The 14,886-nt window shown below is 44.2% G+C and overlaps 2 protein-coding genes and 1 long non-coding RNA gene across 3 annotated transcripts in view; 1 reads left to right on the top strand and 2 right to left on the bottom strand.

Moving 5' to 3' along the window:
* Positions 1–1,792: 1,792 nt before the first annotated feature.
* LOC106565097 (uncharacterized) lies at positions 1,793–9,026 on the bottom strand. Its single transcript, XM_014131803.3, has 2 exons — positions 6,098–9,026; positions 1,793–2,954 (listed from the first exon to the last, which is right to left on the bottom strand). The coding sequence occupies exons 1-2, from the start codon at positions 8,057–8,059 to the stop codon at positions 2,721–2,723; spliced, it is 2,196 nt and encodes a 731-aa protein (XP_013987278.3). The 5' UTR covers positions 8,060–9,026; the 3' UTR covers positions 1,793–2,720.
* On the top strand, positions 7,432–14,880 carry LOC106565098 (uncharacterized). Its single transcript, XR_001319609.3, has 2 exons — positions 7,432–7,623; positions 14,633–14,880. It is a non-coding gene; the product is annotated as an uncharacterized LOC106565098 (long non-coding RNA).
* The window catches only part of LOC106565096 (phosphatidylinositol 4-phosphate 3-kinase C2 domain-containing subunit beta-like), a 73,824-nt gene continuing 69,944 nt past the window's right edge, over positions 11,007–14,886 (bottom strand). The window contains exon 32 of the mRNA XM_014131802.3: positions 11,007–14,820. Within this exon, the coding sequence (XP_013987277.1) occupies positions 14,629–14,820 (192 nt within the window). The 3' untranslated portion in view covers positions 11,007–14,628. The remainder of the gene's footprint in view (positions 14,821–14,886) is intronic.

The following is a 14,886-nucleotide window of genomic DNA, read 5'->3' on the forward strand; positions in this document are numbered from 1 at the left end:
TTATTACACTGCAAATCACAATTTCTGGTCGTCTTTAGCTGAAAACCATTGCACAGTGACCGTTCTCTCCATTCCATAGACTGGTCGTTTGTCTCTATGGATCGACTGGTGCTATCCTACTGTAATAACAAGCAAGAGTGACCTCTAGTGGTTGAGAATGATGACTTGAGAATATGGCTCCCCCTGTGGGCATAAAAGTAACTACAACAATACCACTGACAATATCGTATCCCACTAAAACGATTGCTATCCATAACATGTAAAGGATCTGCGTAAGGATTTGTTTATCTCCATATATTCAGCCACTAATCTCATACCTCATTTTAAGTGACTCTACAAGGATTGGGTCCAAATCAGCCCTAAAAATATGCTAATCTTTTTATAATCCTTTCCAGGCAGAGTATGCCTGTGATGTTTTGGGGAGACTGTCTCTCAGGCAGCTCTCTGCATGTGTACATGTTCTCACCTTTTATTGCACCTCACATTGCTGACTGGCTCCAGTTGCTAGGGATTGCACTACCACTGACTATATTAAATACTGGGGCCTAGTACTGGTCCGGTGCATGCAACGTTATAGGACATTCAGAAAGAAATGTGCTGCGTAAAACTACAAATCACCTTGCTTAAATAACTACTCGTTATTAGCGGTAGATCAGTCACAACTTACCCACAACGCACCATGGATTTGACACTCTTCGAACACGGCCATCGTGTTTGATGGTGCAGTACCATTTCATCGTCGTCATCTGGCCATCTGGTGTCTCCAGGAAGAATAACGGGTCTACCAGAGCTGCCGGTCCTCCAGTGTCAAACCAAATAAGACCAGCAAATTCTTCTTTAAAATGAGGAGGCGTGGTGCAAGAAAAGAGACAGAAACATTGTTCATAATTGAAGATTTATTCTCACTGAATATTAATTCAAATGTATAAGGACTAGCGTAGAACTACTAACTCATCCTAAAATGTTTTACAAAAATAAATCGATTTCATGTTAACTGTATTGACTAAAAGAACACCAAGTTAAATTAGTTATATTCTTTAGTTCCAAGCATCTTTTATATATATTTTAATTTTCTCCATGATACTGAGAATCCCTTCAGAACAACGTGCATTTCACATCCCTGCTTTCTTTCCAACCTGGTCACACCAGAGATGAACCCTTCAGCCACATAGGAGAAATTAACCCCTCAAAAATGAGTAACACAACACTGGGTCTGTACAGGCATTACGGGATAATAAATAGTGGGGATAGGTCGTCTATAAATGGAGATGTCGTAGAGCGCTTGCTTTCCTCGTCTCCTTTCCTAGATGACCACTGATGGATGCAAGCTCTGGAGAAGGGAAACACGTTATTGAAGGAAACCCATTGGTGCAAACTGTAAATAGATTGAAGCAACATTGTTTTGTTAGAGGAAACCACAGAGCGATGACTTAAGGGAGGTAGACGAGGAGGCCACCAAAGATGCAAGGATCATGCAAATAATTTCACTTCACCCTTAACCCATAAGCATTCACTTCGGCCTTTACTGATCGTTGGCTTGCAGCCAGAGAAAAATGATGTTTTTTTTTATTTTTTATCTTGCCACAAGCAGAGCAATGCTATTGTCCATCCTATGATGGTTAGTGTATTCATACTGTGGGCTGTTATGAGGAAATCTACAGGTGTAAATACAGGAAGAGCCTGTTGAGGGCAGAGGTGGGTTATCTTTGCAGTTAGCTAATAATACATAGGATAGAACTGAAGTCAACGGCTAATGAACGAAACCAGGAAGAACCCACAACACAACACAGGCTTGGTTTCAACACTTTACCATCAATACAGTATAGAGGCTTGCTTTACACGTCAACATACTGTAGGTTTACACCCTCAGCTTATGATCAAATAGAACACTTTCAACACTCGGGTACTCTGCTTGTTACGGCTTACAGGAAGCCTTGAATTATTTAATTTTTTCTTCCGTTATTTCAAACCAGGTTTGTTTTCCAAAAGCTCTTAACAAATACGATTCAGCTCCGGGGAGCTGTGTGACATTTGGCTATGGGTGCTCAGGGGGAATCATACTGAACATGTTAAATACTGAACACGACAGTAGGCAGGGCCTGGGATCAGGTTAACATGAAACAGAACACTACCAGGCAGAGACCCAGAGAGCAGGCGTCAGAGAGAGAAGTACGGCGCAACACCAAAAAGGTTCCGTTAACTCAACGGGATAAAAGAAAAACTAAAAGAAACAGTCTTGGCTGAAGTGTAGAGTTCTGCGCTTCAGTCAGGTTACTGAGCACACAGCCCAGCAGAAGACCTGCTCTGTGGTCGACTGAGTTTCTCCCACTGGAACCAGTAAGCCCTTATACCTTCACATTACCAGCACACCTCCTAGTTAGCAGTCATCATGAATCACATCATAAATTAGGTCATCACTCCACTGAGGTTAAAGAAAAACAGCAAATGATCGGGAAGAGGGCAGTGAAGAGAGAGCAAGTCTTTTATCACATCTTCCCCAACACTCCAGACTGACAGTAAAGGGGGGGGGGGGGGGGGGGGGTGTATGGGGGTTCTCAACCGCTCTGACGTAATCTTTTCTACACACCCAGGTTGAAGATGAGGTTTGGGGGGGGGGGGGGTCAACAGGAAAGGGGATGAAGCATGACTTAGAAGTTCTGATGCATTCTGTTGAAGATGGGACTGGCGCTACAGGGGTCACAGAGAGACAAAACAGATGATCAGAAGTGTTGTAGGACATTAGGGGTGAGGGGAGAGGATTGGTTGTGGTGCTGTAGTCTCTGGTAGACGGCGACGCGGAAGGTAGTGCTGAGGACGTAGCCGATGCCGTCCTCCACATCCTGAACGCGCCGGAGGAAACGAGCGCGGTCTCTGGCTAGCTCCTCCCACGGCCCGGACCGGTCCTCGTCGTCCTCGCTGGCGTAGAACTCCTCCACCGTGTCACAGAAACACACCTGGAGTACGACAGAACATAAAAATCAGCTTAACATACAACTACAACCTGCAGGATACAGAGACATGTGACAACAGAGATCTCAACTTTCAACACGTCACTGAAACTACATTTTTATGCTTAAAATAAAATACGTCGCTTAACACCCGGGGGGATATTTTATTAAAAAGCATCACCAGGTTATATTCCTAAATATTCTGAAAGAACTGCAGGACAACGCATCCAAAACCCAGGACTACAATTATGTCCAAAAGCACTTCCAATAGAAACTGTAAGGCCTAAACCCAAACATTCACACACAAGGACAATCACACTTGCTCCAGCTCTCTGCACATATTTTACTCTCTTTTGTTGTTGTTCAAACTCGCTATACATCTAGCCTGCTACAACAGCAACCATCCGGGCAGAAGCAGAAATTGGAGAGGCGAAGTGAGGGAGAGGCGAAGAGGGGTAAGAAGCCGAATTAGTATCACCATGAAATGGCTGTTTGATGGATGGCCTGTAGCGCATCACAGACACACTAAATCGCCTGCATAAGCAGCAACCCACTGAGTACTGCAGACTGGGGCTGCTAACATCCACTATTCAGAGCTGAGGTTATTAACTAAAGATGAAAGACACTGAAATCTGCTTGGCAGGGGCTGGAGGGTTGCAAAAACGTTGCAGGAGCGAGAAGGTTATGAGCTGACGCTCCACGCCAGAGAAAGGGAGAACAAAATAAAAAAAACAAGGCCGTAAGAGAAATCTCTTTCCCTCCCTCTTGTCTTGCCCAGTTATCACTGTTGCTAAGTAACGTGGCAGTTCTATGCTCATAATAGGGGGATAATGTCAGCACGGGCATGGAGAACGAAGCCCGAGCATTTCAAAGAAATAAGTGGGATTGTGCAGTGATGATTAAGTCTACTCCCATGGTGATCATCTTCCATTCCACTGCCTTGGAAAGGCACGTTTCACAGCTCTCACTGCCATCGGTCTAACAGCTGTCAATTTGCTGTCCTACGGTCTGCTTAAGCCCTATGACTGACTAGTAGCATTAGACTACATTTGATTAGAAATGTCTATAACGAAAAATGTTTTATTTTTATAGCAGTTATAGAGCTCCAGAGGTTCTCTAAACGCACACTGTGTCTCTCGGACGCGTCTCCCTGGAGACGTAAACACGGATGCTCTTTTCCCAGTCTGTATGCTGACTGATTAGACACCAACGTTCTAGATCCTTCACACACACAGAATGACACGGAATTTCCCCCGACAGTGATAGCCACATTGGATATGGCGCTTGAACGATGCGCTATGTCGCTATCAGAGGAAATTTGGATTTGTTTTTATGAATGGAGGGCACAAGCTTTTAGGGCACTAAACTTGACTACTGCACCGACTCAGATGACTGGTTAAAAGAAATGGATAATAAGATGATAGTTGGAGCTGTATTGTTAGATTTCAAAGCAGCCTTTGATATTATATTGTTTTTGAAGAAAGGTTACTTGCTATGGCTTTACGTCACCTGCCATCACATTGTTGGAGAGTTATTTATCCAATAGAACACAGAGTGTTCTTCAATGGAAGCGTCTAACGTCCGATATGTCCAGTGCAGTGTTCCTCATGGCCGTTGCTCGTCTCTATTTTTACAAACGATTTGCCGCTGGTCTTACACGAAGCCAGAACGACTATTTATGTGGCCGATTCCACACTCTACATGTCAGCACCCAAAGCCAGTGAGCTCACTGAAATTCTAAATAAGGAGTTACAGTCAGTATCAGAATGGGTGATTAATAATAAACTGGTCTTAAATACATCTAAAACCAAAAGCATTGTATTTGGTTCAAAACATTCTCTAAGAGCGAAACCGCAACTGGAGCTGTACATAAAGGTTGTGACCATTGAGCAAGTTGAGGAAGCTGAACTCCTAGGTATAACAGTGGATGGTCAATTATCATGGGCAAGTCATATTGCTAAAGCTGATGAGAAGCTATGTCGGTAAAAAAAAAAAAAGTTGTTCTGCATTTCTTACACAAATGTCAACTGTACTAGTTGTTCAGTGTTCAGGCTCCGGTCTTGTCCCATCTTGAGTACTGTCTGGTAATATGGCCAAGTGCAGCCAAGACAGACCTGGCAAAGCTGCAGCTGGCTGAAAACAGAGCAGCACGCCCTGTCCTTAACCGCACATACAGAATTAACAACAACATGCATGCCAGTCTTCCCTGGTTGAGGGTTGATGAGATGAACTGCCTCTCTTCTAGTTACGATAAATATTACTGTGACAGAAATGCAAGATTGTCTGCATAATCAAATAGCATTCAGCTCAGACAACAAGAAATACCCCACAAGACATACCACCTCGGGTCTCTTTAGGTCCAAAACAAATTCAGGGCAACGCAGTTTTATACAGAGCCATGATCGCATGGAACTCCCATCTCCAATTGCGCAAGCAAACAGCAAAATTACTTTTGAAAAACAGATTTTTTTTAAACTAATGGAATGGCAGGGACTGCGAGTGGACATGCACTCACAGACACACTTTATTCTTGAGTGGTATTGTTTGTATAATTTTTTGGTTGCATTGTTTGTATATCATATTTTACATTTGTGTGACATTCCTTTTCTGTCGGTGTATCAGTGTTTTGTTACTCATCATGTTCTGTGTTTTTTTGTGGACCCCAGGAAGAGTAGCTGCTGCTTCTGCGAAAGCCAATGGGGATCCAAATAAACCACGTGACCCCGACTTGACCCAGAAAAACTCAGGGCACATCACCTCACTCACATGGTCAGGAAAAACTCCTGGACCCATCTATGAACGATAAAATGGGGAGTGGCAGAGTGTAACATACTGTTATAATACAGCAAGTACACTACAGGAGATAAAATACTTCCTCTTCACCTACTGATTAACAAATACAGCCGTTTCTGACTGCTGAGCGGGAAGATTCATTGTGTAATGAGTCAGCGGATTTGCACATTATACAACAGTCACAAGAATGCAAGTGACCAAGGTCCACAGATGACAATTTGACTGACAAGAATAGGCCTACCTACAATTCTTTGAAAAACATATAAAAGGAAGAGATGTATAACAGTGTTTGTAACATTATTTAGGCCTATTACGAACTCTCCGCTGGAGAGCGCAGTGTCTGCAGTCATACTGACCCTTTTTACTGTGACACAGCCCACGGTGGTGGCCTCTGGGATGGAGAGGGTCTCTGAGAAGCCACTGTCTAGCCTCTCCTCTGCTGCCTCCTTCCTGTACTGGGGAGACGAGTGGCTCTGTCCCTGTTCATGACGGGGGGACCATGGGGTTGTCTTGCTGCTCCTCTTGCAGCGCGCCCCCGTCCCTGATTTTGCCCGTGTCGGCTCTCTAGTCCTGAGCGGGACCTGGAAGTTGAAAGGGCTGTAGGGGTCTGAGGAGGAGCTGAAGGAGTTCCACAGCCTCAGGCTCTCAGCCTCATCCACCTCACTGCTGCTGGACTCATCCCCAGAGCCAAACTCCTCCGCGGGAGAGGAGAAGGGAGAGGGGGGTTGCTCTGGAGGTGAGGCTTGAAGGGAGCAGGCTGCTGTGGCTGTAGAGGTGGACAGGACCGTTCGAGGGCTGGTGAGGAGGGGGGCGGTAAAGTTTTGGGGGTTATAGGGATCCCTGCTTTGGCACAGTGAGTTCCACAGTCTCTCCGTTTCTGAGTCTGGCCGCTCGGAATCAGACGCATCATCGTCATCTTCATCCAGCGCCTCGGAATCTGAGAATTGTGACGAGCCGTCGCCGTCGAAACCATCGTCATCCTCACTGAGCGAGTCGTCCGATTGGCTGTCATCACTGCAGGGGCTGCCCATGATGTAGGCGATAGCTTTGTTACTGCACCGAGGTGTGGAGGGGGGCGCGGCGGACGCCGTTTCCTCTTCCTCAGAGTCTGTGACGTCCGAGTACTCAACCTCCTCCTCCCCTTCCATCCCTCCTGTGGCGGCCGTCTCACCCACCTCTCTCTCTGGCTCCCTATTACCAGAGCTCCCCTGCGTTGGTGTGTCTGTCTCTTTTCTCTCTGTGATCCCCTGTAGCTCTTCACAGGGAAGCCTCAACATGTACAGTCTGGAGGTAGAGTGTTCTTCTTCCAGACTGGAATAGCCATTATCCTGGTCAGGGGTGAGGACTGACAACTCACTGCAGGCAGTGACAGCTGCAACACTGACAATATGACTACTGATACAGACTGTTTCCCGGTGATCTAAGGGGAGAACATCAAGGCTAGGGAGAGATTCTGTCCGGGTGGCCATTTGAAGGCTTCCATTGTCCGTTGGCTCCTCTTTGTGGCAGAAGGGTCCAGTCCTTTCGCCATCATTGCACTGTACAAACAGTTCTGTTGGCATGGTAACAGCGGCCTTTGTGTCACACTCTGGTTGACGACAATGGACGTTGAGGCTGTGATTGTTTCCCACAGTCCTCTCTTTGCTCGACGACAAATTTGACAGCAACCCTTGAGCACTGTCATCGGTTCCCCAAAGCCCGCCCCACCATTTACTAGCGGTACTACTCTTTGTCCTGGCTGTCACCGCGTCTGATGAAAAACTATCCCTGCCAAGGACGTGCCCTTGCTCGGCGTGTTTCAATTGCTGAGACGACGCTGCGTTCAACAAAACTTTACTGAGAAAACCGGTTGCGAGGTATCCTACCGGAGTTTGCCTTAAATGTAAGTCCATTTCAGCAGCATTTCGAATCCCTAACTCGCTAAGAGAATCTGCTGTCAACCAATTCATACTACTATAACCTGACGCTGGTAGCCCATGCTGGTATTGCAGGTACGGTAGGTGGTGTGCATGGTGCGGAGTTCCGGGCAATATGTCATCCAATTGTCCTAAAAACGCACTTTCTGGCTCTACAAAGTTCTGCTTGAAATCCCAACTGACCCACCCTGACACATTGTCGGCCAGGGCAGGATTCCGAGGGCGCCTTGGTAAATAATTTTGCAGAAATGACAGGGCAGGCCTCGAAACCACGGAGAACATGCCCATCAACGAGCTGTTCTGGTTTGGTTGCCGGAGAGAGGCCACTACATGCCCGGCGGCAGTGGATGGAGGTGTCTGCACCCCAGAGAAGTATTCCCCGCGATTCATGTTCATAAACATTCGTAATACTGGCTTGTGGCAAACAAATTGTCGCTATACAAGATAACTCAATTAGAAGTTTTAACAAAGAACACAAATTGACTGCTTGCTGTTGTGCAGTTTGTCTACGCGTTTTGGTTAACTAACGTTACTGTAGCTAGCTAACTAAGTTAGGTACACGTCCAGGACAATGTTAACACGTTGTTATGAAACAACTAGCTTGAGAGTGCATTACGACCAAACTTAGGTCTGGCAATCAAGGATAGCAAGAACTTGCAACTTGGTAGCTAGTTTTCACAGCTGTTAATAGGCTAGGTAACCAACGACGCTATCTTGATTTGAGATTCTGTTCGTTTCGTTGGCAATTGTTGTTAGCGACAAATTGGATAATGTAGCTAGTAACTTGGTGTGCATTTCAGATCAGTGAACATTCCATTACGGTCCCTTATCCATTACCGAAGGCTAGCAGTAGCATACCGGTTAGCTCTCCTTGGGTTCCTGAATAGCATCGTCCATGTTGTCCGCGACTCTCATATTCTTTCGAGCAGTAAGATTCGTAAAAACAGCGGTCGTGACGGTAGAAACGGAGCAGAGACTTGACGAGTCATAACATAGGGATACATCCAGGTGAAACGATGATATAAAAGCCATTTTGGTCTTGCCTGGAGAAAAAGCTGGTTGAATTCCAGCACGTAACTAGAACTTAAACTAAGTTAGCTACTAACACTAACCAATGGAGGTTTTGCGCCACAATCAGTGATCTGAAAAAGAGACTTCAACGAACGGACTATATATTCACTCGCTACAATGAACCTAATCGAATGCCACCGTAAGACAAATAATAGTCTTAGATATCAACTAAATATATTATTTCGTTGTAAGAATTCAGAGCTATATTTTTCCTCTTTTCTCAATCGTTGTTTCATTTCCTTGTACGGCTTACTCATTTGCCCGCTTTTCACAAGAGGATTTCGTCAGAAACTTTAGGGGGCGTCGTGAAAAAGCCTTTGTAGAACTGTTTAGGGACCGTCGCAGAGTTACCGGCGTCAGTAAACCACATAGGCGATGTTGCTGGTTATATAATGTTGCTGGTATAATGTTGCTGGTTATATAATGTCCTGGTTATATAATGAAGTGAATCCAAGTCCCGATTCCTGCAGTGTATAAAAAAAGGCCCAGTGTGACAGGTGTTGAATTGGTGATACTTCACACAGAATAAAAAAATATTGGGTTTCAAGATAAACTGAATAGTTAGAAATATTGCATCTTAAAAAGAGGAGTTTATGTCATACTTTTGGCATAGGGTATAGTATTTCTGAAATCAACCCATCAATCAGGACTTGGAATCATATATAGACCCCTATAGGCCTACTAGTGTGTTTAGCATCAAGTTAACATTCCACTCTGTTGCCCTCCAGTTACAGAAGGCCTATGGATGGCTACTATACTGACAGCACACAACAGCAATAGCCTATATTTCACGTTTCTGGAGCATGTGATTAATAAGTAATGCAGCAAACCCACGGTGGTCCTGATTGCTGTGAAAAATTGGTGTTTGGTCCCATTTGAAGCCATTAGCGTTCTACTGGTTTATTCTGTGAGAGGTGTCTGCTGCTCTGCTGAACTTTTGATGCAGCAGTGTGTCCTGTAGGAGGCCACCCACCCATGCATGTATGTATGAAGTATGCATTATGTCCCATTTTCTCTGAGTGCTGCCTGTACGGTCTTCTAAGGCATCAAATATTCATGACAAGAACATTTTCAATTCCCCATTTTTAAAAGGAGGGTTGCACATCAGGAGGAAATTCTCAACTCATGTAAGTGCTCTCTTTGTGATCCATCAAAGTTTATTTCTAAAAGCATCTTGTTTCAATCTCTCTCTGTCAGACATGAACGAGTATATATTTTACAGCAAAATTAGTGTCCACTCATCTGAAAGTTGCCAGAGGTAGCATTAAAAATATTGTCCAGACCAAAATCAATATAATACATTGTATTTATATGGCAAGACCACTGCTCGTGCCTAGATTGATATTTAAATAGGAGCGGCAGGTAGCCTAGTGGTTAGAGTGTTGGGCCAGTAAACGAAAGGGTGCTGGATCGAATCCCTGAGCTGACAAGGTAAACATTTGTCATTCTGCCCCTGAACAAGGCAGTTAACCCACTGTAGGCCGTCATTGTAAATAAGAATTTGTTCTTAACTCACTTGCCTAGTTAAATAAACGTATGTGGGTGCCCTGATTTATTTTATCAGTGCCTAGCACAGTGTAACTTGAATCTTTCCCATACAGTATGTCGGGTATGGGGCATTGACTCCTAGCTGTTAAATGTCATACACTCTCATCATACTGTATTTAAGTTTCTGTGTGGTCATCACCATGTGGGCTCTCAGCTTTAGCCAACAGATCTTGTCTGAGCAACACCCCTGCAATGGTGAACCTTGTTTCCCCACATTTACCCAGGGTGATTCACACTTATAATAATCTGATTGCTACACAGATGACTGCCTGGGTGTGGTGGGACACAGAGGTATGCAGACTGACTGGAGTGTAGCCTATCTTCCCTCCCTCCCTCATAGTGAAAAGGATTATAAGGGCATGGCATTGAGCTATACGATTAACAAATAAACCACATGAATCTTTCAGAGAAAGAGAGAAGGGGAGGGTGTATTATGATACAGAAAGGGAATTGATTGATTCAATCTTACCTCTAATAATGGGGTATATCATGGTCGCTCCCCATACCTAAGCCCCAATGCTGTATCTGCAGAAAATGATTTTATCTTCAACAGAAGTTGAGGTTTAATTATGCCATTAATTATCATTAATCCGATCCCCCATAGTTTTGTGACTAGTTGCGTTTTCATGGTAATTAGGCAACTGCTGCAGTCAGTGGATGTTTCATCTTACACAGTGCTTTCATCAGATGAAACACACACAACAGAACAGTGCTCACACAAACACACACGCCTTTTAGATTCAAGTTTATTTTGTTATTATTTAGTGCAAACAATATTACAAAACATGGTCAAAAAATAAGAAAATGCAATACAATTTTAAAATCTAAAGAATAAGAAGTGGGGTAAAACTATATCCTGAATAAAAGAAAGAAATCACATTAATGATATTCTCAGTATTTACAGTACACAAGATCCAGTTCATTTTGAACTTACATTCTGTCCCGTTTTCCCAGCATTCCATAGAGGTCAGAGTTCAGTCCCTTGGCGCTGACCTGGAAGGACTCAGGTCAAACTCTTGCCCAGTCCCAAATTGACCCCTAGCCCCTACCCCTTGGCACTTCACGTAGATCTGAAAGAACTAGAGAGGTACCTTCTGGTAGAATTTTCACTATATTGCTCAGACCTATACATTCTTTTCAGATTTACACTTGGTACTTAGCAGGTAGGTGCTTGGTTTGGGAGTCCCAATTCCTTCCAATTAACCCCTGTCCTGGTCTCCTTCCATTCGTAATCACTGGTCTGTTAGGCAAGAGCAACATTTCTATCATAAAACCTTTAACCAGAGCCCTATACTGCATAGAGATCCATATTTGACTCTACTCTTAGCTAGAGTGTCAAGACCCAGGAAAAAGAGACATAGAGAAGGAAGCCATATGGTATCCCTCCTTCTCCCCAAAGTGGTACAACTGACACAAGGAAAAAATAAAATCACTTTAATATCGGTCATCAGCCTTTTAGCACAAAACAAATACCAACACTCAATATGGAGAAAGTAATCTTTCAATAATTAAAAAATGTCACACTAAGAGCCTATAGCCACATTACAGCCATTCAGGCTGTAGTGAAACACCCCCAGGGAATATTCTTCCTGTTCTAGAAATCAAACAAAATATGTAAATATCCACCAGACACATTCAAAGGGCAGTCAAATATAAAGTGTTGTGTTTTTAGAATGAGAGCAGTGGTTAAACTGGTTGGTTCGGGTTAAGCATACTGGTGCCATGTGATTACTGCACTTCAGCCTCAGATAGGCTAACCTTTAGTCGAAGAGCTCCTCTTGTCATTTCTAATACACACCTGTTCAAACTGCTACCCTTTTTCTAAAACAGTAATGTAGCTACTCTTTCTGAATCCTGAATGAAGAAACATTTTCAGAGATTTTGTAAAAAAAAGATCAATGCTTTTAAAACAGGGCTGGTGAATTGTATGTTATGTCAAAGCCTATGCAACCAAACCAAAACAAATAGTATCTAAATATTTCCTTGCAATGGATGCTGGTATGTTTAATGATCCAAACAAATACGTGTTACATTTCAGCACCTTAGAAAGCCAGCCTTAACCTGTATTCGTCTGTAATTGTATTGTGATCTGAAAACATCGGACACCAAGATGTCCTTATCTTACCGATAGCTGCTCTGTTATAGAAACTTCCTTCACCGATTAACCATATATCACCAGGAATTGTTTTTTCCTGACCAGGAATAAACCTTGTCCTAGTTATTTATATTTTTTACAGGTCAACCCTTCTTGCTCAATTCATGAGTTAACCTTGACATTCCCCTCTCAATAGCAACAACTCTGCCCACAAGCAGATTTTTCCACTGAAAATGGCCATTTTGCATTGCGAAAGGTCACAGTGTCTGCCTGCCAGTGAAACAAGGACAGTGTGTCCAGCTCTTACACAAGAAAATGAGAGTGAGAGATCAATGCCAAAAATGGCAAACTATCAAATCACTGAGTATCTTCCAAGGAAAGACACAAATGAGTTGAGCAATGTACACGTAGTCAAATCTTTGATTTGCTTCATCAGCACTTCTGTCGTTGTTCCGTTTTTTTCCCCTCTTATAGCTACAGTACTGTATAAGACATGAGCAGGATCCTTTTGTGGTTTGAAAAAGCCACGAAAGTCAAATGTAAGTTCAAAATGCATGAGAAATAAAACCAAGTGAAACATTTCCACTGCATACAGTCGAATGGCGTGAGAGTTTAGTGTCTGAAAGAGCATTTCTTTGCTCAGGCAGTTTATCTGTGACGCCAGCAAATCGTTTGATTTTCCCCACGTAGACATACACGTATGTGTTGCGTAGAAGCACTCATGCAACAACAACAACAAAATATTCTAAAGGCATTGATATGAGAAACATTTTTGAACAAACGTTTGAGATTTGAGGATTCTCCCATTAAGACAACTTTGTTATGTCAACGCACAGTACTACATTTAAAATTCAATTAGCGGCCTGTGTCAATTATCGTCAAATGGCAAAATTAAGCTTAGGTAAGGCTTGGATTACAACAGCTAGTCAACAGTGGGAGACACAAACACACACACACTCAAACCAGCGCACACTCCAACAAGTTCTACAGTAGAGTAGCTACTGAATCAGGCTGAGTGGACTAAAGTCACGTGAGTCTTTAATGTGTTAGGGTGGACCCAAACCATAGGCAGGTCCGGTTGGTACTGTACATCTCTACCCCACAACGATACAAAAGCATCTACGCCCTCTCTCTCTCTCTCAAATCAGAAAGACTGGATCCAACATAATTCACATATCACGATCTGCATAAATCTGGGGTACACACAGAAATCAAAATCATATATATACACACACCACACAACCAAACATAGCTCGAAATGGAGCTGCACTAACAGAAGGGTAATGCTTGAAAAATAAATAACTTAAGGTTCTCTTTTAAAAGACACGACTTTGGAGGGGACTACACCCGTTTCAGTCTTTTCGTCTCTCCATTGGCCCTAGATAGAGGGGAAAGATGCGGTCCATGTTTTCACAGAGTAACAATGCCCTCTGCTTCCTCCCACTGGTCCTCTGTGCTGCCTGGTCTTCGGAGGCCATGTTGTTACCAGAGAAAAGTCTTCTGGAAGTCAGAGTCACCGAGAAGAACAGAGTGGTTATCTTCACTTATTGTCACATGCTCCAGTTATCCCTTCTTATGGTGATCAGAGAGTCTTAAAGTAGGTCCATACAGTCCAGTACAGTCCCATGGATACAGTGTCCAGTGACGATTGACCGTCAATTAGATATATTTTTTCATTTAACCTTCATTTAACTAGGCAAGTCAGTTAAGATCAAATTCTTATTTACAATGACGGCCTACCCCGGCCAACGCTGGGCCAACTGCGCGCCGCCCTATGGGTCTCTCAATCATGGCCGGATGTGATACAAGCCTGGATTCAAACCAGGCACCGTAGTGACGCCTCTTGCACTGAGCTGCAGTGCCTTAGACCGCTGCGCCACTCGGGAGCAAATGAGTCAATGAGTCTACAGACACACACAAACACACCTCAAACCTACATAGGACACACCCATCCCACCTGGGATACCGGTCCACACACAGGATACGGGTCCACACACAGGATACGGGTCCACACACAGGATACGGGTCCACATACAGGATACGGGTCCACACACAGGATACGGGTCCACACACAGGATACGGATCCACGCACAGGATACGGGTCCACACACACCCCCACTGGGGGAATAAACCAGCCCGAGAAACTGGACAACTCTGACCATAACAACTGAACAAACTCACGTACACCTGTGTGCACGCACAACCTGATCAGTCGTTCCTCTCTCCCTCTCACCCTCCACCTCCGTCTCTCATTCTCTCAGCGTGTGGAGTCGGTGCTGGGAGTGCCCAGCTGGTGCCAGTCTGCCCAGCACTGCCCGGCTGTCAGGGTCTTCAGGGGGATGAAGGCCTCGCCCAGCAGGGTGTTTTCCCAGAACGCACCCTCCCCCAGCACCCGCAGGTGGATCACCCTCTGCTGCAGGTCCCCGCGAGGGATACGGTCATACACCAGCTACGGGGAAAGAGAAGGGACAAATAAAATGTTCTCTTCTTGACTTCATTGTAAGATGAATGAATT

This window comes from Salmo salar, chromosome 12, assembly GCF_965601325.2.
Source record: "Salmo salar chromosome 12, fSalSal1, whole genome shotgun sequence".
NCBI classification, from domain to species: Eukaryota; Metazoa; Chordata; class Actinopteri; order Salmoniformes; family Salmonidae; genus Salmo; species Salmo salar.

Excerpts from the sequence above, each read along its gene's own strand:
- LOC106565097 (XM_014131803.3), bottom strand. The coding sequence starts at position 8,059 with ATGTTTATGAACATGAATCGCGGGGAATACTTCTCTGGGGTGCAGACA. Across the intron at positions 2,955-6,097 it reads GCTGTGTCACAGTAAAAAGG|GTGTGTTTCTGTGACACGGT; the intron begins GTCAGTATGACT and ends GTCGTACTCCAG.